At 37.8% G+C, this 24,391-nt stretch overlaps 2 protein-coding genes across 2 annotated transcripts in view; both read right to left on the bottom strand.

Annotated features, from left to right (window-relative positions):
* Nucleotides 1-13,192, bottom strand: part of LOC307157727 (uncharacterized protein) — a gene marked incomplete at its 5' end in the record, with an annotated part of 174,088 nt that extends 160,896 nt beyond the window's left edge. The window contains 9 exon segments of the mRNA XM_079869651.1: nt 2,242-2,556; nt 2,726-3,011; nt 3,013-3,022; nt 3,666-3,828; nt 4,058-4,363; nt 4,605-4,919; nt 6,310-6,451; nt 6,716-6,763; nt 13,148-13,192. Coding sequence (XP_079725777.1) covers nt 2,242-2,556; nt 2,726-3,011; nt 3,013-3,022; nt 3,666-3,828; nt 4,058-4,363; nt 4,605-4,919; nt 6,310-6,451; nt 6,716-6,763; nt 13,148-13,192 — 1,630 coding nt within the window.
* A 1,397-nt stretch (nt 13,193-14,589) lies between these two features.
* Nucleotides 14,590-19,192, bottom strand: LOC307157726 (scavenger receptor cysteine-rich type 1 protein M130-like; the record flags this gene model as incomplete). The annotated part of the gene is made up of 10 exons (XM_079869650.1): nt 14,590-15,207; nt 15,422-15,493; nt 15,589-15,891; nt 16,103-16,420; nt 16,497-16,820; nt 17,142-17,456; nt 17,550-17,810; nt 18,078-18,392; nt 18,530-18,832; nt 18,982-19,192. 10 exons carry the CDS (start codon nt 19,190-19,192, stop codon nt 14,855-14,857), a joined length of 2,775 nt encoding a protein of 924 aa, XP_079725776.1. The 3' UTR covers nt 14,590-14,854.
* Between the last annotated feature and the right edge of the window lie 5,199 nt (nt 19,193-24,391).

The following is a 24,391-nucleotide window of genomic DNA, read 5'->3' as shown; positions in this document are numbered from 1 at the left end:
ATTGGGTATTGGTAAATCAGGTATATGGCTGATACCTAAAAAAAGTAGTAGTATGTGCATGTCTGTCTGTGTGTGTGTGTGTGTATGTGTGTGTGTTTGTGTATGTGTGTGTCTGTGTGTGTGTGTGTCTGTGCGTGTATGTATGCGTGCGTACATGTGTGTGCGCGTGTGTGTTTGTGTGTGTGTGTGTCTGTGCGTGTGGATGTCAGTGTGTGTGCATGCTTGCGTTTTTTTGTATTCCTGCATGTGTGTGTGTGACAGTATCATCCTAAACCAGCAACCCTTCGCTCAACAGCACCATCTACAGGCCGATGAGTGTACAGTCACTAAATGTGCACATAAATGAATTTATTTTATACCCCCCCATGGATGAAATTCTACGAAACTTAGCATACCCCCAGATGATGTCAAGTTAATCATACACATGAAATATGGTGCAGTTCTGAACATCTCAACTGAAGATAGGGGCGATTAAAGCAGAATAATATTGCATTTTCATTTTTTATGGGAGGGGCGCAAATCACAGATTATGGGCTAGGTTGATGTGGGCCCTTAAGACCAACATACCATAAACATTTCTTCATCCTCGGTGCCACGGTTCAGGTAGTTATTTAGGAAAAACTGCATTTTTTGGGTTTGGGGGGCCCCAGCGCGGGGGGGGGGGGGGGGGGGGGGGAGTGGCCCCCGGGGACCAAACGAAATTTTTCCGTAAAAGTCTAGTGGGGCTACATGCCCACCAAATTTCATGTTCCCCGGTGTTTCGGTGTCCCTGGTATCGTTGACGAAAAATTCAGTAGATGACGAAAAAAAAAGAAAAAAAAACTTTGACAATCCCTATATGACCGCTTTCGCTAGCTATGCTAGCGGCGGTCATAATTAATCAATCAACGATACTATTGATCAGCATTACCAAACGTGGACGTTCCATTAGAAACAAACATTGATGTATTGTTTTAATTTAATACTGTGAAGCTGCTTTGATACAACCTATGTTGTGAAAAGCGCTATATAAATAAACTTGACTTGACTTGACTACACATTTGGACACTGATTTTTCAATTCCCGGTGATATGAGGTGATTGTGTCATAAAACATCACCACTGGTATTTATTAACAACACACATAACATCTTTCTGACATTTTTATGCTGTTTAAAGTATGTTATGAAATATACTTTGATATATATCTGAAACATTTTAGCCGAATTTTAATTTATAACACTACCTATCTACTGATGTTTATACTGACATATAATTAAATAACGATTTGTCTTTTCAAATCTTCCATCCCATCTCATGATGATATTGTGTTGATATTGTGTTGGTTTGTGCGATTTGTTTTGCACTTAACAGAATTTCCATTAAGGGGAACATAGTGAGCATCTAGTTTTTGAAGTGCATTGTGGGATTTTTAGGGAGCGAACATTACAGTGAACTTGAAGGATTTTGTGATTGAGACAGACCTTAAAATGGCTGGCTCCTTGGTCAGAGTTCTGGCTGTGAAATATGAAGCTGACTGAGATGCATCCTATTAGTAAAAGATATGATATTATTTTATTCTTTTAACTCACCAGCACAGATCAACCCCTGGTAATTATCATGTGAACAGCTGTTTTTGTATAAGGATGTTGGACAGAGGTGAATCTGAGACTCGTTTCCTCTGCACTGAATCTCTTGTGTCCACATCTGAGCGTCTCCTTTGCCAAAAGCATCTTCTCCCAGCACCTGTACAGGAGCCCCACAGTCCAGCTCTCTACACACAACCTCTGCATCCTGCTGGTCAAAGGCAGCGTCACACACTGAAACCCACGACTGATCATCAAGTATCTCCAACCTCCCAGAGCAACTTGAGTTTCCAATAAGCCTGACACCTGAAGTAGCAAGAGATAAGAAACGTTTAACTTTTGTTTATCTAAAGGTGTGTAATTCTTGTCATTATTGTTCTATAAAGCACTTATTAATGTGAAAGGAGTAAAATAGTCAAATTACTCAATCTCTCATGTCAATCCATATCATCTGACTTTCATTTTAATGGAACATAAAAGGGGAATTTTACAGAATATCCTGGTAGTCTTTTCAATATAATGAAAGTAAAAAAACATTGTGTGCTCTACAGAACAAAGTCGTAGAGATTTGAAAAGACACAAAGTAAATGATGACTGATTTTTCATTTTTGGTTGAACTTTCCCTTTAAGGCAGTTGAATTATCAGTGATGTAAAAACAGTGCATGGAGCAGTTTACCTGAGCAGATTACTCCTGCATCTTTTGTATGATCACAGTCATAAAAACCCCAATTTACTGATCCACAGTTCTTCAGTGTAGATTCTGATCCCGAACATAACGTGCGATTTGTCCAGATTGGTCCTGATCCTGGTCCAAAATCAGCATCACCAAGAGCATCTACAGGTTCTCCACAGTCCAGCTCTCTACACACCACTGCAGCATCAGGCATATCCCAGACAGCTCCACACACTGTTCCCCACTGACCTCTATGAAGAACCTCCACTCTACCAGCACAGCGACTGTGACCATCAACCAGCCTTACTCTCAAATTGTCTATAAAATAAATAAAGATGGAGTAAAGACATATGGACAAAATGAAAGAATGAGGAAAAAAGTATCACAATAAGAGAAAAAACTATGATAAAATGTATTAATATTTAGTGTAGATTTTGGGAACATTAAATTTGATTTCAGTTTATTTTAAAAAGGCTCAAACCTGCACACACCAGTCCAACATCATTTTCATGAGAACAGTTGTTTTCATGTGATGGTGATGTTGGACAGAGGTGAATCTGAGACTCATTTCCTCTGCACTGAATCTCTTGTGTCCACATCTGAGCGTCTCCTTTGCCAAAAGCATCTTCTCCCAGCACCTGTACAGGAGCCCCACAGTCCAGCTCTCTACACACAACCTCTGCATCCTGCTGGTCAAAGGCAGCGTCACACACTGAAACCCACGACTGATCATCAAGTATCTCTAACCTCCCAGAGCAGCGAGAACCTCCAACCAGCCGGACTCCTGAAAGAACAACACAGGAAAAAACTAAATTTAAAGTTAGAGAACTTCAGTAATGAGTCAGTCATATAATTAATATATCAATCAACGAGAAATCATATCTTCTGAAATAAAAGATATTTATTATGAAAACATATACATGTCAGCAAAACTTTTTCCCAGTCTAAAAGGACTTGAAAGTAACCTACAAAAACAGCTCATATACAAAACAGTGTATAGTTATTGTTACTGTAAAAATCTAAATGTCATTACATGACCGCCCACATTTCAACATTTTCATGTCAACAATGTCTATGAATGAATCCTATCAGGGAATTACATTAGAATGTAGAGTTAGAAACAAGCTTCTAAATTTTATTTTTAACAAGGTCTCTGATTATTACAGTCTGACATTAACAGTTTGTGCTGTCAAAAAGAAGCTGAAAAATGAAATTATGACTGCTTTTGGTGCAATTGTTTTGTACATTAAGACAGGATTTTTAGCTTTAGCTTACCTGAACAAATGACTTGAGCGCTCTTATCAAGACACACATAAAGATCAGTTGGTTCTATGAATCCACATTTCTTAAGTGTAGACTCTGATCCAGTACACATTGCATTTTTCATCCAAAACGGTTTTGATCCCAGTCCAAAATGAACATCATACAGAGCATGTACAGGTTCTCCACAGTCCAGCTCTCTACACACCACTGCAGCATCAGCCAAATCCCAACCAGCTCCACACACTGTTCCCCACTGACCTCTATGAAGAACCTCCACTCTACCAGCACAGCGACTGCTGCCATTTACCAGTCTCACATTTCTTATGTCTATGAATATAAGAGAAAAGGCTATAGTAAATTTAAATTGTTATAATAAAATGAAATGAAATGTGCTTTGTTGTACTTTGAACTGTTACCAGTACACAGCAAACCAATGTTGTGCTCATGTGAACAGTTGTTGTAATGTTAAAACAATATAATAGACCAGCGTGTTGCTTTGTGATGGATTCATATACAGTATATGTGTATCATTTCAGTCTTTTAATTCAGCTCTTACCAGCACACACCAGTTCAACATTGTTGTCATGTGAACATTTGTTTTCATATAATGGTGATGTTGGACAGAAGTGAATCTGAGACTCATTTCCTCTGCACTGAATCTCTTGTGTCCACATCTGAGCGTCTCCTTTGCCAAAAGCATCTTCTTCTCCCAGCACCTGTACAGGAGCCCCACAGTCCAGCTCTCTACACACAACCTCTGCATCCTGCTGGTCAAAGGCAGCGTCACACACTGGAACCCACGACTGATCATCAAGTATCTCTAACCTCCCAGAACAGCGAGAACCTCCAACCAGCCGGACTTCTGAATAAGACAACACAGATCAACAAAAGCATGGCTTATTTATGGGGCTTCAAGATAATGATTTGTTCATCAAAGCCATTTTATTTTTAGTCTTATAATGAATAAAGTAAAAACACAAAAGAAAACCACAACAAATATAAATATAAAATGTATTTATTATTGAAGTCAACATTTTAAAACTTCTTTAAAAATTAGAAGCCAATCTGGAAGCGCATATGAATTTTAATATGTAATACTTTACCTGAGCAAATGACTCCAGCATCTCTACTATGATCACAGATGCTTTTACCCCATCCTGATGACCCACAGTTCTTCAGTGTAGACTCTGATCCAGTACACATGACACCACTCATCCAGATTGGTCCTGATCCTGGTCCAAAATGAGCATCACCCAGAGCATCTACAGGTTCTCCACAGTCCAGCTCTCTACACACCACTGCAGCATCAGCCAAATCCCAGAAATCATCACACACTGTTCCCCACTGACCTCTATGAAGAACCTCCACTCTACCAGCACAGCGACTGGTACCACCAACCAGCCTCACATTCACACTGTCTAAATATTAAACAGTAACAATGGGAGATGAAAGATGAAGGGATGAGAGTTCAATTTACAGCATTACAAAGTGGGTCAACTGGGAAAATGGGACACATACGTCTGAGTATTTAAAATGAATATTCAGAGTTCAATACAAGTTTAGCTCAATCAACATCATAGGTGTGTTGATTAACAAAAAAATAATTATGCTGACTCCCTTTTATTAAAAAAAATAGGGTTTCAATTATCCTAAAATGTATTATTGTTTCAGTTGTAAATAGTTAAATGTTGTCATGGAAACAAAGTTTAAAATTGGAAATAACTTTGCACAGAAAAGATTAGTGAGCATTTTTTTACCCACACTATAATCATGTTAACGCATATTTGTTTAAGTATTGTTTCTATATTATTGAGACAGTGAGTATTTTAAAGTTTACAGAAAACTTTTTTTAAAGGGGGGACAAGTAGAAATTTATTATTTAGGTTAAAAAAAATATTTGCCACAAATGATGTTGATTGAGCTTAAACTATATTAAACCTGGTGTATTCTTTTAATATATATTTCCCCTCTATATAGTTCTTCTGTAGCTGAGGTCTTGGCATTGTTTAAGAGACTAACATTGTAACCCTATAAAAGGCCTTTAGTTTTTTAGTTTTTTTTTTTTTTTTTCTTGATCACAACTTCTTGACATAACATTATACAGCATTTATCCTGATGGATTATGAATGAGTGATTCTTTTTCTTTTTTTATAAAAATGTTCATGAGACTTGCTCGAGCTAACATGTCTGTCACTAATATTTCCAAATCAATGTTTATCAAATCAGAACTCCAAATGTGTGATAAATTTTACGGCCACCCAACTCGAGGGACAGAGATGCCTGCATGGTTATAGAATAATGTTTGACACATGGCGATTAAATCGTTTTCATCCAGAGAAAAGGTGATCAATGTATTATTTTTTTATTTTTTATTTTTTTAGATAACAGAAGATTGAGACAACATTTACAATGTTGATATCACATGAACATTTTTATTGCGATCACAAGATAACAAGACAAAAAAACTACAATAATGGCCTCTTAGGGTTTCAATAAATAAATATTAATATTATTTTGATAACAATATATTATAATGAATAAAATGAAGACACTCATGTAAAACTTATTCGTTGCTCTTTATAAATTGGAGAGACAGAGAGAAAAAGAGAAAGAGATAAACTGCCTGTTAAACACAAGAGCACATTCAAAATATAGTGACAATGCGATTACACGGGCATCTAAAAAACACATTACAATATAGTTTAATTTTAATATCTTAAATAACATAACCATAGCCCTTCATTTAAAATAAATAAATAAATAACAACAAAAAACAACAACAATCTCTTTAATTTCATGTGTACTTACCAGCTGTGATGAGTATTATAACTGAAGACAGTAAAATGAGTGTCAGGCATCTCTCCATCTCTCTCTGCTTGATTAATTCAACATCCAGTACAAGCTTCTCCGCACTGATGATACAGAAGTACAGGCGTCCTCTCTCAGCCCCCTTAATGAGAGAGAAAGAGGTTCAAAACCCTCCAATCACACTCGCTGTTACCTTATTAGACAGAACAGAGGAAATCATCAAACAAATTCAGTGACAAATCAGAGGAGGCATTTATGATCTTCTCCATATATATATATAAATAACTGTCAGTGCTGATGAACTCCTCCTCCCCACCCATCAAGACTGAGGGGATGCAGAAATACACACACACACACACACACACACACACACACACACACACACACACGTATTTCACTGACTTACAAGAGACAGGAAACTCTCCAGTTTATTTACAGCATCAAAGCCCAACACCTGCAGAGAAGAGATAAAAGCACTGATAACTGTGATATTAGTGTATGCATATGTTAGCATGATATTAACATGTAATAAACTCAACTATTTAAATTAAATATTATTGTCAAATAGCATTTTTTTTAAAAGAGGCAGAAAATACATTCTCCTTAAAATGTGAAACATCTCATCACTTTCTCAAGATAATTCTCATCTTTTTTAAATGCATGTACATTTAACACTTAATTTGTATTATATTACAAAAAAAACTACTTAACGCTGCTCTGGGGGTGTTTCTATAACGGCTGTGACAGTAAAGTTGACTTCTTTCTCTCTTCTGACTGCAATTATCAATCTCTCTTTTTTTTACTCTTTTTGAAAGTTGTGAAAACTCTGTTGTGGCGTTTTTCTTTTGCTATTTGAGCAAATGGAAACACAAAAAATATATATTTAATGTAGTCTCTCATGCACTGCTATAGAAGTTTACACGCCTTTCACTTCTGAGACTGTGATAAGCAATTTAGTAGTATTTTATATGTCTATGGTCCTATTAAAGGGATACTCCACTCTAAAATGAAAATTCTGTCATCATATACTCATGTTGTTTCAAACCTGTATGAATTTCTTTCTTCTGCTGAACAGAAAGGAAGATATTTAGAAGAATATCAGTAACCAGACAGTTTCTGGTCTCATTGACTTCCATAGTATATTTTTTTCCTACTATGGAAGTCAATGGGACCCAGAAACTGTCTGGTTACTCACATTCTTCTAAATATCTTCCTTTCTGTTCAGCAGAAGAAAGAAATTCATACAGGTTTGAAACAACATGAGGGTGAGTATATGATGACAGAATTTTCATTTTAAAGTGGAGTATCCCTTTAAGCCTGGTGATGAAAGTTAATATGCTAAATAAAATTATATATTTAAATAAGTATTTTAAGTATTTTAAATAAAAATTACAGTCCCTCAAAGTATTTAATTACAAATTACATTTCATGTATTTTTGTTGAGGAAAATTCAAATTACTAAATATTTAAAAGTAATTAAATACATATTTCAAATACGTGTGATTAAAATACTGCCCATCTCTGCTAACAACTAGGGATGTGCGCCAAAGCTAATTTCCTTAATGTTTAAACTGTTATAGAATATTTGTTTTAATAATAATTAAGAATGACATTTTACATTCTAAAAAAGCAGAGGGAATATATATGATAAAAGACAGTGCTTCGGAAAATCAGAACTTTGCAATTTATGTATGAAAAAGATTAGGGCCTTATGCAAGGTAAGAAGGTACTTAAATTAGGAGCTGCTAAGTTAAGACTGTGTCTTAAGAACTAGTCTGACCAAAAGCAATTAATTACTGCTAATCAGTCTTACTTTTCGGATTCAAGTTCGACCAAATTACATTTTTTATGTAAATGATACAAAATAAATAAATAAAAAGTCCAGTCTTGAAGAAAATAATGAGATGATTACCTTGTAAGTCTAAGAAGTTTATGCAACTGGCCCCAGGTCTTAAAGGAGAACTCCGGTTAATTTTAACATTGAGCTCATTTTTTTGTATATTTGGAGTGCTGTCAATACAGAGAACAACGACAAAAATCGGTGTTGCCTACACCGTGTTATCCTCTTTTTACAATTTGAGTACCTAGTTTAGTACCTATGATCACGCGCGTGAACTCGACAATCGATTACTGTGGCCTTCGACCGAAAACAGGAAGAAAATACAGGTATGTGCGCTGGCTGAATAAACATAATTTTTATTCATATCTTTCACATCTACTGCAGTCAGATTCACTCGTGTTCACTCTGAAGGAATCACTCACATGGCTGGGCACTTGTAATGACACATCAAGGATGTTAAGAGGCTAAAAGCAGGTTTAAAACTTGCCCCATTGAAGTCAACAGGGTGCAGATTTTAAAAAGAGGATAACACGGTGTAGGCAACACCGATTTTTGTCGTTGTTCTCTATATTGACAGCACTCCAAATGTACAAAAAAATGAGCTCAATGTTAAAATTGACTGGAGTTCTCCTTTAAATCAGCTGCCTTCCCATAATACCTCTCAGCTGCCTCATCCTGTCTGTGGACAAACACACACATTTACTAGAACCTGTAAGTTGTTATGAAAATGATTATGCATAAATACATGATAATAATAATAATAATAATAATAATTATTATTATTATTAAAATAACAATGCAACTATATATTTGAAATACTTAAAAATAATTATAAAATACTTAAAATAAGTATTTGACAATAACAACAGCAACGCAACATTATCAAATTTTTGGTGTTCATGATTAAAACATTAATTTGACTCCTATAATTAAATAATTATACATATTATGCATACATAAATACATTATTAACAACAACAAGTATGTGATGATAACGGGCCCATGAATTTAAATAAATAAAAACATTAATTTGACTGTTTGATATAGATTACTTTTATCCTTTCTGTCATGCTTGATTAAGATTGGTTAATCATGGCATTAATTATGTTCTAATATTGCAGTGTAATGAGTGTTGGCCCAAAGAGAGTGAGAGTCGACGATGGGGGAGGAGTCGGAGGACATGAGGCAAAAATTAATAATAGGTGTCTTTCACATTTGCAATACTATCAACAACCACAATTAAGTGAAACCTATGATGTTTTTTTTTTGTGTGTGAATTGACCATTAGTATTGCAGCTGTGAAAGAGCCCACAGCAGCAGCAAACAGGCTGGAGCAGTTTGAGCACAGAAAGACTCTTGGCAGGCTTTCTGAAGAGGACACTTTTAGCTCACAATAAATGATATCAATTCCCATAAAAAGTTTTGAAAGTAACATGCGAGCCATGATATTAAAGATTAACCAGGTAAAGTCAAGTCAAATCACCTGTATTAGCGCTTTGCAGGTTGTTTCACAGAATTACCATAAACAGGAAATGATGATTCAATGATGCAGTAAAGCAGCTCTAAAAAGACAACAGTTCAATGTTGATTTAGTTCGGTTCAATAATTGTGTAAAGTTCATCAATTATGGAGTTCAGTTCTGATGTCATCATCCAGCTCAGATCAGACCGATATTGTCAGTGCTGTCAGATCAATAATATTGTTGAATATTAAGTGTCCCCAACTAAGCAAACCAAAAGGTGACACTGTCAAGGAACCCAAACTACACTGATGACAGAAATGGAGAAAAAAAGTCTTTCTCAGTCGGGAGAAGAACGAACATGGCGTAGTTATGATTCCAGACTGCACCACAAATCAACCTGTGGATTGATCATTCAGGATATTTTATACAGTTCCTTCTGCTTGAAGTCGAGTACATCTCACTTACACACTCACACTTTGAGTTTGAGGACTCTTCATGGACAACGATGTTTATATTGTACAAACTTTACATTCTATCCCCTAACCCTTACAAAAAACATTCAGCATTTTATATTTTCACAAAAAAAAAATAAAAAAAATTGCTATTATGATTTATACTGAAACTTCAGTGACTGAAATATATTACTGTAACTCATCTCCACAAAATGGCAGTAAAATACTGTAAAATTCAAATGAAATGTGCTGGATCTGTTTGAACTGTCATTAGGACACCAAGGTCATTTTATGTTTGTCTATATAATCATAGCATAATCTCAAAGTCTCCGACATGTTTAAATACAAACCAGCATGATTTGTTTTAAGTTATATTTTGTCCGGTTTTTTTTTTGTTTTTGTTTTTTTGAGTTAACAGAAAACAGGTTTGATAACATAAGAAAATCACAATAGAGATGAAATTAAGTCAACCATATAAAAAAAAAATCACAACAAAGACAAACAACAGAATAATCAAGATAATGAATCAGATATTCTTAAAAGAGTCTGTTTATTCTTGGCTTTAATTAACATTCTTTATATATTCAGAACAACTCAGGAATCTGGAGTAGAAGAGCATATGATCTCTCAAATAATGAGAAAGATTTTTTTCTCTTCAAAAATGCTGTTAGCTTAAATATTCAATACACACAATTTGTAATATTTAGTCATCTTTTTTGGGTGAGATATGTACTTATTGCATCCTACAATGTAATGCAATTGAGTTCTTATTAGGACAGTTGTTTTCTATTGGAGTAAATTTAAAACTTCACAACAACAACACAGACACTGAATATCATTTATACAAACATTATTTCAGGTTATTTCTGGATGTTTTCTAACATGTATTCAGAAATGTTCAGAAACCCTATTTTTGTATTGTAACTATCATGTTTTTTTCACTGGAAGAGGAAATAAATGTTTAAATGTCAAAAGATTTAAGCCTGACTCTGATTCATAACCCTGAACTGTGGCAATCATGGCAATAAACAATGCTTACTAGAAATGATCAAAGGGAACTCTAAAAGTATCTTTTCAAAATGTTGCCAAATATTTCAGGTATTTTATAAAAGATTTTAAAAAAAATTCCAGAAGCTGTAATGAACAGTGGCAGTGGGTGTGGCCATCGAGTTAAACAGCTTCTCTGTCATCGTTTGACTCCTCCCCCACATCATCATAGTCTGCATTAAAGAAAGAGCAACAGTTCAATTTTGTGATTGCTTCGGTTTTTCAAAATGAATTTGTTTTTAAAATCAGCAAATTACTATTCAAATTATTTTATAATTGTGTCTTTAATTTATTAAAAAATATGTATTAAATAATGAGGTGTGTTCAAACTTTTGACAGTATATATACAGTATATATTTACTGTGTGTGTGTGTGTGTGTGTGTGTGTGTGTGTGTGCGTGCGTGCGTGTGCGTGTGTGTGTGTGTGTAATAAGATGTAAAATTCAGTTTCAATTCAGTTTTAAACTGATGAAGTGGTCAATTCATAAATTGTGAATCTTTAACATGAAAGATATTCCAATATATCCAATATTTTCAAGTGTATGAATCATAAGACATAAACCTTACCTAACAAGTTTCTCAAATCTTCAGTGATACTCCACACATCATCATACTCATCCTGATCTCCCTCTTTACACAAAACAAAAAAACAACAACAAAAACGCATGTTCACTATATCTTGTAGATTAATGTAGATCAAAAATTAAGTTGTGTGACTCACCCATTACACACTGAGAGCACTGTCCATTAATGATGACATCATCATAATCCATTGGTGTGTCCACTACACACACACACACACACACACACACACACACACACACACACACACACACACACACACACACACACACACACACACACACAAGCTCTTAAATATAACATAATATGGGTGGAAAAATGTGTACAATGATCTCTCTCTCTCTCTCTCTCTCTCTCTCTCTCTCTCTCTCTCTCTCTCTCTATATATATATATATATGTATGTATATATATACTGCTTATTAATAGTTAGTAAGGTAGTTGTTAAAGGGATAGTTCACTTTGAAATACAATTTTGGTATGTTTTAGCTTACCTCAAGGGCATCCAAGATGTACTGTAGGTGTCTTTGTTTCCGCAGTAGTTTCAATTTTGATATTTCTAGGTCAAACCGTTCTTGTCTGTCAGTCATATAATGCAGGTCTATGGTCACTATCTGAAAGAGCATGCACAGAGAAGTCCAAATTAAACAATTCCCCATCATAAGTACACACTGATGGCCTAAGACATGAAATGAGCGGTTTGTGTGAAAAAACAAACAGTGTTTATATCGTTTTTACCTCTTGTACACAACCACGCTTTCCTGCTGTAGTCGTAAAGAGACTGGGCGACACAGCTTTAAAACGCTGCGCGCGCTCCCGCGGACGGCAATCAATTTTCGGCGGACCATTACTTTTCGGCACGACACCGGCGCTTGCGCAGACTAAGCCAGAACGCGCGCACACGTCACACACCAGGAAGCGCGCACGCCCTCAGATCACTTGGACGTGGTTGTGTACAAGAGGTAAAAACGATATAAATACTGTTCGTTTTCTCACACAAACCGCTCGTTTCATGTCTTAGGCCATCAGTGTGTACTTACGATGGGGAATTGTTTAATTTGGACTTCTCTGTGCATGCTCTTTCAGATAGTGACCATAGACCTGCATTATATGACTGACAGACAAGAACGGTTTGACCTAAAAATATCAAAATTGAAACTACTGCGGAAACAAAGACACCTACATCTTATGCCCTTGAGGTAAGCTAAAACATACCAAAATTTTATTTCAAAGTGAACTCTCCCTTTAAGTTTAGGTATTAGGGAAAAAACACCTTTTCCAGGACCATAGGTCTGTCCACTGGTAATGACATCATCATAGCCCTCTGGTGTGTCATCTACAAATTTAACATGAAATCAATGCCATCAAGCTCAAAACAAACTTAAATGTATATATTAATATGTAGACTGTAGAATAACAGAGAGAACTACAACTACAGTACAGAAGTGAACCAGCACCTGTCTCACGATCTGGTTTTGGTACATGAATGATGATTTCCTCATAGTATCCGGATGTTTTTGCATCCACCCTCTCTTCAACATCAGAACAAAATATGAATATAGAAAAATAAAGATATTTGCAGAAATAAAATGCAGGTAGAGAGTTCTTTATGATTTGAATCATCTGGTAATGAAATTACCAATTTACAAAGTCAATGTCATATTATGCCATTGCTATTCAAAACATCAGACTCAATTATATACAGTAGGGCTAAGCATTGTATAGTGGGGTGCACATTTACAGGTCATACATTTCCTGGAATTTGTGAATTTCAATATAATTTTTTTTTTTTTTTTTTTTTACAGTTTGTAAATCACCTCTAACCTGGGAGAAGTGAATCAACATCTTCATACCCAGAATTCAGTTCTTCAGAGATGAGACTCCCTCCTGTTAAAGGAGAGCAGAACAGAAACAGACTGAATCCTCAAATCTTTTGGGTCATAAAGCTCTGTGATAGTGAGAGCAAGAAAATACTTTCTTGTCTTTTGGGTTTGGGGGGGGGGGGGGGGGGTGTCATCTTTTTTACCTTTTATCATCTTATTTATTTTATCATACACCTGCAGTTCTGTTGTTTTTTGTGGACTGATATATAATTAAAAATAATTAGATGTGAATGAGATAAAAATATTTAATTCTACAGTGGATCAGATCTGTATCACTGATGTCTCTTGCTAATTAATGATGAAGATGCATAATTAAGACTGAAGGAAGTAGCTCACGTTACTAACAAAACTTAAACACAGATGACTGATGTTTTTGCTTGATGGCATTTCTTTTCTCAGCAAGGTTTTCACAATGATCTAAACACATTAATTAGTTGCATTCCAATTAATCGAATATGCCCTGCGAAGTGGACTTCATGGGGTATTACTCTGAAGTGAGATTCCCTTTCAAATGGAGCTTATATGTTCAGTTTGAATGGCACTGCAAATACTACAGGGAATATTGGTTCATCAACTTCACTTCACAGGAAGTGGAGAGGGAAATTTACCCACCAGTCATTGTGCATCACCACAGTACTTGAAGTTTGATTGAAATAAACACCAGGTAATTAATACATTTAATTAGTCCCAGGTGTGGTTTGTGCATGACTGTTCATGGATGCAATGTGCACAAGAGGCAACAGTTACAATGCAAGTGAACACTTTGTTACCCTTTGATCAGAATGCAGCACTTAAAGTTTTTAACAATCTCTGATGATGCCTCACCTGTATGAGTTAATTGATTGTGTCTGTGATAAATTTCCTCATAAACTACCTCACTTGGAGCCCTGTGTAGTCCTGTGTACCAGTCAGAGAGAGCTGTGAGTGTAGACAGACAAACCTGCTGTCAGTTCACAACACATGACTGATCACACACTGAATAACACACAATATGACAGTCTCTGGATCTCTCCTACCTCTCCTCATCACTCTGTTCTGCTGAATCAGGATAAGCAGTGGCACTAAGAGCAGTAAGAGCAAAACTCCCAGTACAACCACAAGCACAGAGAGAGACACTGGAGGAGTTTGTGGAGGAGTGACTGATGTTGAGCGCACTGTCTGAAACTGGAGGAGAAGCTGGTGTTGTTGTGGCAGGAGTAGTGGACACTGACAAATCTGGCAAAACAGACACAAACACATTGGAAAAAGCAAATACACAAATATTATTACCACTTAAATTATTTAAAAATGACTAATATTGCTCAGTGTTTTGCTCTGACCTGCACAGGTGAGTCCAGCGTGCTCTTTGTGGGAGCAGTCAGTGTGGTTCTTCAGGGAGAGAGGACAGTCCCACAGGTGAATCTCATTCCCTCTGCACTCGACTCTGTTCAGCCACACAACACCTTCACCAGCACCAAAGACTGAATTCCCATCAGCCCTCAGTGCTGCTCCACAACCCAGCTGCCTGCAGACCACCTGAGCATCGCTGATGTCCCACAGATCAGCACAGACTGAACCCCACACAGCGTTATGATACACCTCCAGCCTCCCAGAGCACCGGCCCAAACCTCCACTCAGTCTGAGAGGAACATGCTCTAAATCACACACAGCAAAGACATAGACACATTATTGTACACCAACAAAGTACAGTACTGTCAGAACAGCAACACCTTCAGTGGGGCATGTCTGTGGTGTGAGATTAAATCATCTTGGTGTCCCAAGCTCAAAATAACATACATACATACATACATACATACATAACATATGGCTGTTATGATTTTTATGTTCTTCTGCATCAAATTAACTTACCTGAACACTGTCTCTGATGTGGAGATGTGGAGCATGACAAATAGCTTCTAGGGGACTCATGACTCTCCTGTTCTGTAATCACAAGTTAATTCACAAGTTAATAAATAATTTTGTTCATACACTCAAGAATGTTAATGGATTACTGTTGTATTTTTAGAGATTCTTACCTGAGCAGGTGACTTTGGCCACTTCATCATTATTACAGTAGTTCTGTCCCCAGGGTGAAGATGGACACTGCCACAGATTTGAATCATGTGGTCGACATTTGACTTCATCCAGCCAGTTGCGAGCTGATTCCAGTCTTGATCTAGAATTGGAAAAAGCACCAGATCTTCCACAGTTCAGCTCTTGACAGATCAGACTCGCTGTGTCTCTGTCCATCTGGTTCCAGCACACATTACCCCAGGATCCATTGTAGAAAACCTCCACATTCCCTTCACAGCCCTCAGTTAACCTGATCTCTTTAAACTCTAGATGGAAAAAGACAAGAGCAATTCTGGTTGTGCTAAATCTAAAACTGAACCAAAATAACTGGTTAATACAAGGCCAATGCTGCAGGCACTAATAACGTCTATTGGGATATATATATATATATATATATATATATATATATATATATATATATATATATATATATATATATATATATATAATATATGGCAAACATTTCCACTAGTGTACCTGAGCACACAACTCCTACATCCTCCTTGTGTTGACAGTCATGTTTCCCCCAGCCTGGAGAAGAGCAGTTCCACAGGGACGTCTCATTCCCCTCACACTCCACCTCATCCAGCCATATGGGTCCAGAACCAGGACCAAACCAGGCTGGTACCTGCTGGTTACTGAGGGCCACTCCACACTGCAGCTGTCTGCACACCACATGGGCATCTTTAATATCCCAGGAGTCATCACACACTGTCCCCCATGAGCCGCTGTGAAAAACCTCCAGCCTCCCTGCACAGTCTCCCCCAGAACCCACCAGCCTGATGGACCCGCGACCTGATATTCAGAGAGAGAAAAACACATTATTGATCACTAACAACTGAAGAATCTGCCCAGATGTTGTTGTTCTCACCAAGGCAGGTGATTGACAGCTGTTGTGTGGAGCTGCAGTTGAGAGTTTGTGGAGAGCTGCAGTTCCCCAGATGAGCTTCACTCCCAGAGCACTGGAAGCCCGTCACACACTCATGACTGTGTTCAGGACTGGATGAAGAGGAGCCGGAGAAGTTCAGCACAGAGCCACAGCCCAGCTGTCTGCAGACCACAGAGGATTCAGTGAGACTCCAGGAGTCCAGCAGAACTCTCCTCCAGACCTGATGGATGGAAACTTCCAGCTCCCCCTCACACTGTCTCTCTCCAGACAACCGCACCAGACCATCATGAACAGCCAGAGAGGAACCTGAGTGAAAGATGTGGGATTTTATCAAGATATTGCAAGATTTATATATAGTTGCAATCAAAATTATTCAACCCCCATTGCAAATCTGGTTTATTGGCAAAATGTACAGACTTTCAGCAGTTTGCAATAAACAAATGAACGAAAAGTTGCATTTTCAGTTAAATTTGCTATTCAATTGCTATTTCAATTACTTTTGTTCATTGCAAACAGCTGAAAGTGTGTAAATTTTTGCCAATAAACCTGATTTGCAATGGGGGTTGAATAATTTTGATTGCAACTGTAGGTAATTTAAAACTTCTTTTTTCAATAAAACCCCCTCACTAGAGCAAATGATTCCAACATCTCGTCCATGAGAACATTCAGCTCGACTCCATGAAGAGACGGAACATTCTGAGAGTTTTGTTTCATTCCCGTCACAATCAAACACATCAGCCCAGATTTCACCACTTCCCTCTCCAAACCAGTCTGATCCCACAACAGACACAGCAATCCCACAATTCAGCTGTCTACAGAGGACACTGGCAGCTCTCATATCCCAGGATGCATCACACACTGTGCCCCATTTACTGAAGTACTGACGCTCAACTCGACCAGAACAGAAGTTAGGACCATTGACCAGTCTGAGGTCAGTGTAACCTGTTTAAAGTACAGAGTTTACTTAAACAGTATGAAACATGAAATAGAAATGTTTTGATTATCTCAATAAGTTGAAAACTACAGTTCCATTACCAGAACATAACAGTCCAATATCATTCTCATGAGTACAGTTGTGTTTGAGAGAAAATGATGTTGGACAGAAAGATATATAAGACTCATTTCCTCTGCACTGAATCTCTTGTGTCCACATCTGAGCGTCTCCTTTGCCAAAAGCATCTTCTCCCAGCACCTGTACAGGAGCCCCACAGTCCAGCTCTCTACACACAACCTCTGCATCCTGCTGGTCAAAGGCAGCGTCACACACTGAATTCCAGGTGTTTCCATGAGCCATCTCTAATCTCCCAGAGCACAAATGAGGTCCATTGGTAAGTCTGGAATGTTTATGATCTGTTTTTATTACATTCAAAATGGTACAAAACAGAGAAAACACAGTTACTCACAGTGGCAAGCTTAAGAGAGTACATTTTATTTAGCAGTTGCAGTCCATAAATAACAATAATCGTATGAAAATTACATCATATCAGATTAGTTGTTCTCTCAAGAGAGTTGTGTGTAATTTATGATGTTTATCACAATGTAAAAGTACACTATGTCATTCACCTGAACAGATGACTCCAGCATCACCATTATGATCACAGGTATGTTTACCCCATCCTGCTGATTCACAGTTTTTCAGTGATGACTCAATTCCAAAACAAACTAAAACACTCATCCAGATTGGTCCGGATCCTGGTCCAAAATGAGCATCACTCAGAGCATCTACAGGTTCTCCACAGTCCAGCTCTCTACACACCACTGCAGCATCAGCCAAATCCCAACCATCATCACACACTGTTCCCCACTGACCTCTATGAAGAACCTCCACTCTACCAGCACAGCGACTGTTGCCATCAGCCAACCTCACATTCATTACATCTATGAGAGGGTAATAGAAATGGAGAGAGAAAAGCATTTATCAAACTTAAAACAATATAATAGACCAGTGTGTTGCTTTGTGATGGATTCATATACAGTATATGTGTATCATTTCAGTCTTTTAGTTCAGCTCTTACCAGCACACACCAGTTCAACATTGCTGTCATGTGAACAGTTGTTTTCATATGATAGTGATTTTGAACAGAGGTGAATCTGAGACTCATTTCCTCTGCACTGAATCTCTTGTGTCCACATCTGAGCATCTCCTTTGCCAAAAGCATCTTCTCCCAGCACCTGTACAGGAGCCCCACAGTCCAGCTCTCTACACACAACCTCTGCATCCTGCTGGTCAAAGGCAGCGTCACACACTGAAACCCACGACTGATCATCAAGTATTTCTAACCTCCCAGAGCAGCGAGAACCTCCAACCAGCCGGGCTCCTGAAAAAGCAATAGAACAGAAACATTTTCAGAAAAAAATAATCAATGGCAAATTATTTATTTAAAAAGAATACTGGTGTGTACGTATATAATTTAAATATATACAGTATGTTATAGAATAAAATGAGGTTTGGAGCAGTTTACAGTACCTGAACAGATGACTCCAGCATCTTCAGTATGATCACAGTTGCTTTTACCCCATCCTGCTGACCCACAGTTCTTCAGTGTAGACTCTGATCCAGTACACATGACAAGATTCATCCAGATTGGTCCTGATCCTGGTCCAAAATGAGCATCACCCAGAGCATCTACAGGTTCTCCACAGTCCAGCTCTCTACACACCACTGCAGCATCAGCCATATCCCAGTCATCTCCACACACTGTTCCCCACTGACCTCTATGAAGAACCTCCACTCTACCAGCACAGCGACTGTGACCACCAACCAACCTCACATTCGAACCTTCTATATATTGAACAGAGAGCATGAGAGATGAAGAGAAAATGAGAAACAGAAAGAAATAAAGAGTGAGATAAAAGAAATCACACAATGAGGAGGGAATGCACAGTGATATAACATCAAGTTTTAATCTGGGGATTTGAATCAGAAGTGAAAATTTGTTTCAACCTGCACACACAAATTCAACGTCGTTGCCATGAGAACAGTTGTTTTCATCTAATGGTGACGTTGAACAGAGATGAATCTGAGACTCATCTCCTCTGCACTGAATCTCTTGTGCCCACATCTGAGCGTCTCCTTTTCCAAAAGCATCTTCTCCCAGCACCTGTACAGGAGCCCCACAGTCCAGCTCTCTACACACAACCTCTGCATCCTGCTGGTCAAAGGCAGCGTCACACACTGAAACCCACGACTGATCATCAAGTATCTCTAACCTCCCAGAGCAGCGAGAACCTCCAACCATTCTGACTCCTGTAACAACAATACAGTTAATTTAAATAGTTCATTGAAAAAAAAAAAAAAAAAAAAAAAAACTATTTTTTTTTGCCATTTTAATACAGTGAACTCATTGTCATGTTCAAGAAACCAATTTGAAATGATTCGAGCTTTGTGACATGGTGCATTATCCTGCTGGAAGTAGCCATCAGAGGATGGGTACATGGTGGTCATAAAGGGATGGACATGGTCAGAAACAATGCTCAGGTAGGCCGTGGCATTTAAACGATGCCCAATTGGCACTAAGGGGCCTAAAGTGTGCCAAGAAAACATCCCCCACACCATTACACCACCACCACCAGCCTGCACAGTGGTAACAAGGCATGATGGATCCATGTTCTCATTCTGTTTACGCCAAATTCTGACTCTACCATCTGAATGTCTCAACAGAAATCGAGACTCATCAGACCAGGCAACATTTTTCCAGTCTTCAACTGTCCAATTTTGGTGAGCTCGTGCAAATTGTAGCCTCTTTTTCCTATTTGTAGTGGAGATGAGTGGTACCCGGTGGGGTCTTCTGCTGTTGTAGCCCATCCGCCTCAAGGTTGTGCGTGTTGTGGCTTCACAAATGCTTTGCTGCATACCTCGGTTGTAACGAGTGGTTATTTCAGTCAAAGTTGCTCTTCTATCAGCTTGAATCAGTCGGCCCATTCTCCTCTGACCTCTAGCATCAACAAGGCATTTTCACCCACAGGACTGCCGCATACTGGATGTTTTTCCCTTTTCACACCATTCTTTGTAAACCCTAGAAATGGTTGTGCGTGAAAATCCCAGTAACTGAGCAGATTGTGAAATACTCAGACCGGCCCGTCTGGCACCAACAACCATGCCACGCTCAAAATTGCTTAAATCACCTTTCTTTCCAATTCTGACATTCAGTTTGGAGTTCAGGAGATTGTCTTGACCAGGACCACACCCCTAAATGCATTGAAGCAACTGCCATGTGATTGGTTGATTATATAATTGCATTAATGAGAAATTGAACAGGTGTTCCTAATAATCCTTTAGGTGAGTGTAATATATATATATACACCAGCGCAGCGACTCTGACCACCAACCAAAGGTGTGTGTGTATATATCAAATTATTCAACCCCATTGCGAATCATTGCAACTTAGCCATATTGCTAACATGCTCAACAAACCAAGCCAGTTCAGATATTTCATGTGTTCTAGCTCAAGCAAACCTAGTGCAACTAATGAAGCCCTTGATTAGTTGCATTCGATGTGCTTGATTTATTAAAACATTATATAATATACATAATTATAATAGGTATCATAACGTGAAATTTATGGTGAGAGGAGAAGAAACAGCCACCTCTGAACTAAAGAGTGTCTAATTGGTCAGAACTCATCTGAGAGGCTGGACAGACTCCTCAGGGTAAAATCTCAGGACACAAACAAAGGATCAGAAGACAGAGTCAGATCAAGATCAGAAGAACATGGGTTAACAGTTTCATTCAAGCCATCTAACTACTCTCGTCTCACTTTTCTTCCTTACTTAGTTTCATTTTCTTTCCGTTTATATAAAATGTAATAACCCTGCATAAGAAACGATAGAAGGGTTAAAATTAATGATTGATGGTTCGTTCAGGTCAGGTCAAGTGCACATAGAAACTTAGGATTTCATCATTTCACTCCTAAAACTCATTCTTTCCTCACTTTCTTTCTTTCTGCAACTCGTGTGAATGTGTGTGTGCGCATGTGTTTGTGTTAAATATTAGTTTTATGTTTTAGAAATATCAATAAAGTCTCATTTGCATTTAAAGAGAAGTGTTCTTGTGTTATGTGCTTACAAATTTAATGTCTTAAACTGCTGATAGTGACATTGGTAATAAATAGTGTTTTCACTATAGTTTGGATATTAATATCCGCTGCAGAGCTGATAAAGTTACCATGATCACTCAGGGTTGTTTTACACATTAAACTCGTGGCCTCAAGAAAGAAAAAAAAATAGTTTCCTCAACAATAGAATAGAAAATACTCTACATTTTGGTGAAATGAGGACACTTTTAGTAATGTTATATTAAGGTGAGGTACTGTACAAAGCAGTTTACCTGAACAGATGACTCCAGCATCTTCAGTATGATCACAGTTGTTATTACCCCATCCTGATGACCCACAGTTCTTCAGTGTAGACTCTGATCCAGTACACGAGACATAACTCATCCAGATTGGTCCTGATCCTGGTCCAAAATGTGCATCACCCAGAGCATCTACAGGTTCTCCACAGTCCAGCTCTCTACACACCACTGCAGCATCAGCCATATCCCAGTCATCTCCACACACTGTTCCCCACTGGCCTCTATGAAGAACCTCCACTCTACCAGTACAGCGACTGTGACCATCAACCAACCGCACATTCACACTGACTGTATATTAAATAAAGAAGTGAACAGATGGAGATTATAATGAACAGTCAGAAAAAGAGAGTTAAAAGAAATCACACAAAGAGAGAGAGAGAGAGAAAAAAATCAAAGATTTGAAATCCACTCTGACCTGCACACACCAGTTTAACATCATTGTCATGAGAACATTTGTGTTGGTGTGATTGTGATGTTGGACAAAAGTGAATCTGAGACTCATTTCCTCTGCACTGAATCTCTTGTGTCCACATCTGAGTGTCCCCTTTTCCAAAAGCATCTTCTCCCAGCACCTGTACAGGAGCCCCACAGTCCAGCTCTCTACACACAACCTCTGCATCCTGCTGGTCAAAGGCAGCGTCACACACTGAGACCCACGACTGATCATCAAGTATCTCCAACCTCCCAGAGCAGCGAGAACCTCCAACCAGCCGGACTCCTAAAGGAATCCAGATAATTTAAATGATTTTTTTAGGGAGGGAGGGGGGGGGGGGGGGGTCATTGCAGTACACTTGCATAAAAATATTGTATAGATTCGTATATCATATTTTATATGTAAGAGAAACACCACATGTTGTATATGAAAAAAAAAAAAAAAAAAAAAAATTCTAACATTTTAAAAAGTGAAAAAGATTGAGAAAAAGAAATGTTAAAGAAACATGTCATACATAGGTTTATTCTCATTTATTTATTAGCATACATAAGTAAGATACAGAGAAACAACAGAATGAGTGTTTAAACGGTTGTGATTTGAGGTCAGTAAGATTTAGTTTGAAACACAAATTTTATTGAGCAAGATGCATTCATTTAGAATGTTACAAAATATTTCTGTTACAAATAAAATGCTTTAAACTCCTTCAAAAAACACATCCACAATTCATTAAGCAGCAAAACCATTTTCAACTGTGCGCACCAAATCTAAGATTTCAGGAGGATCATGTGACACTGAAGACAGAGGTAATGTCTGCTAAAAATTACATTTTAAAATATGTGACCCTGGACCACAAAACCAGTCACATGGGTTAATTTTGGGAACTTGAGATGAATAAATAAGCTTTCCATTGATGTATGGTTTGTTAGGATATGACAATATATATAAAATCGCCTTTAAAGTTCTACATTTATGTTCGGAAATTTACAAAATATCTTCATGGAACATGATCTTTACTTAATATCCTCGTGATTTTTGTCATAAAAGAAAAATCGATAATTTTGACCCATACAATGTATTGTTGGCTATTGCCACAAATATACTTGTGCTACTTGTGACTGGTTTTGTGATCCAGGGTCACATATGTTAAAATAGAAAACAGTTATTTTAAACTGTAAAAAAAAAAAAAAGTTTTTGCTGGGCATAAGCAGCATCTTACTGACCCCAAACTTTTGAATGCGGTGTATAAAAAAGCATGACTATGTAATACTCGGATTTGCGAGTCTCGAGGAATCCGTGCTTACCGAGTATTATGCGTGGGTTCTTGGCTATTTTCTGTATCCGTCGTGGTCACTTGATAGAGGAGTCAGACCAAGACTTCTGTGCTCAGAACTCAGTGTTTATTTCAACATTTGAACTCTATGACTCTACATCGTTCCACCCGATTACATCGTCCATTCCTCCATCCATCTCAACTCTCCTCTCTTCCTCTCTTTTTCAACTCCTCCCCCTTTCGCGTGTCTCTTACACTCGCGATATCTCGCGTACCATCTAACTTTATTTAAACCTTCCCATTTCAATTCTTACATAATACTCCCCTTCCTATAAGAAATGTCCTCATTTCTATGTATGTCGACACAAAACCCCATAAGAGAACATGTGATAACAGAAACATGATAACATGATGTGATAACATGAAATGTACACATTATATATATATATTTTTTTCCCACTACTGTAAGGCCATGAGAACAATGAACTCGTCATACTGTTAAACAACTTACAGTGGTATCAAAAAAATAAAAAAAAATAAAAAAAAATAATAAAAAAATAAAAAATAAACAAAATACTCATTACACTATGCATACAGTATAATGATAGAACCAAGTCACATCAGAACCTCAAAGTACACTATTTAATACAACTGAAAGTCTTTCAAGTAAGCCGGCATTCGACGCAACCTTGGACGTTCGTGTGGTGCGGAGGACTGCGTGACAGGGGACACTGGGGAACCAGTGGGTACTCCCACTACCATCGAAGGTGGCATTTGGGGGGGCTGTACCAAGGAAGATGCGGGGCAAATGTCACTAGCAT

The sequence above is a fragment of the Squalius cephalus genome, assembly GCF_949319135.1.
Source record: "Squalius cephalus genome assembly, chromosome: 4".
Lineage (NCBI taxonomy): Eukaryota > Metazoa > Chordata > Actinopteri > Cypriniformes > Leuciscidae > Squalius > Squalius cephalus.
Note: the sequence above shows the minus strand (reverse complement) of the source record. Positions and strands in the feature narration are given on the sequence as shown.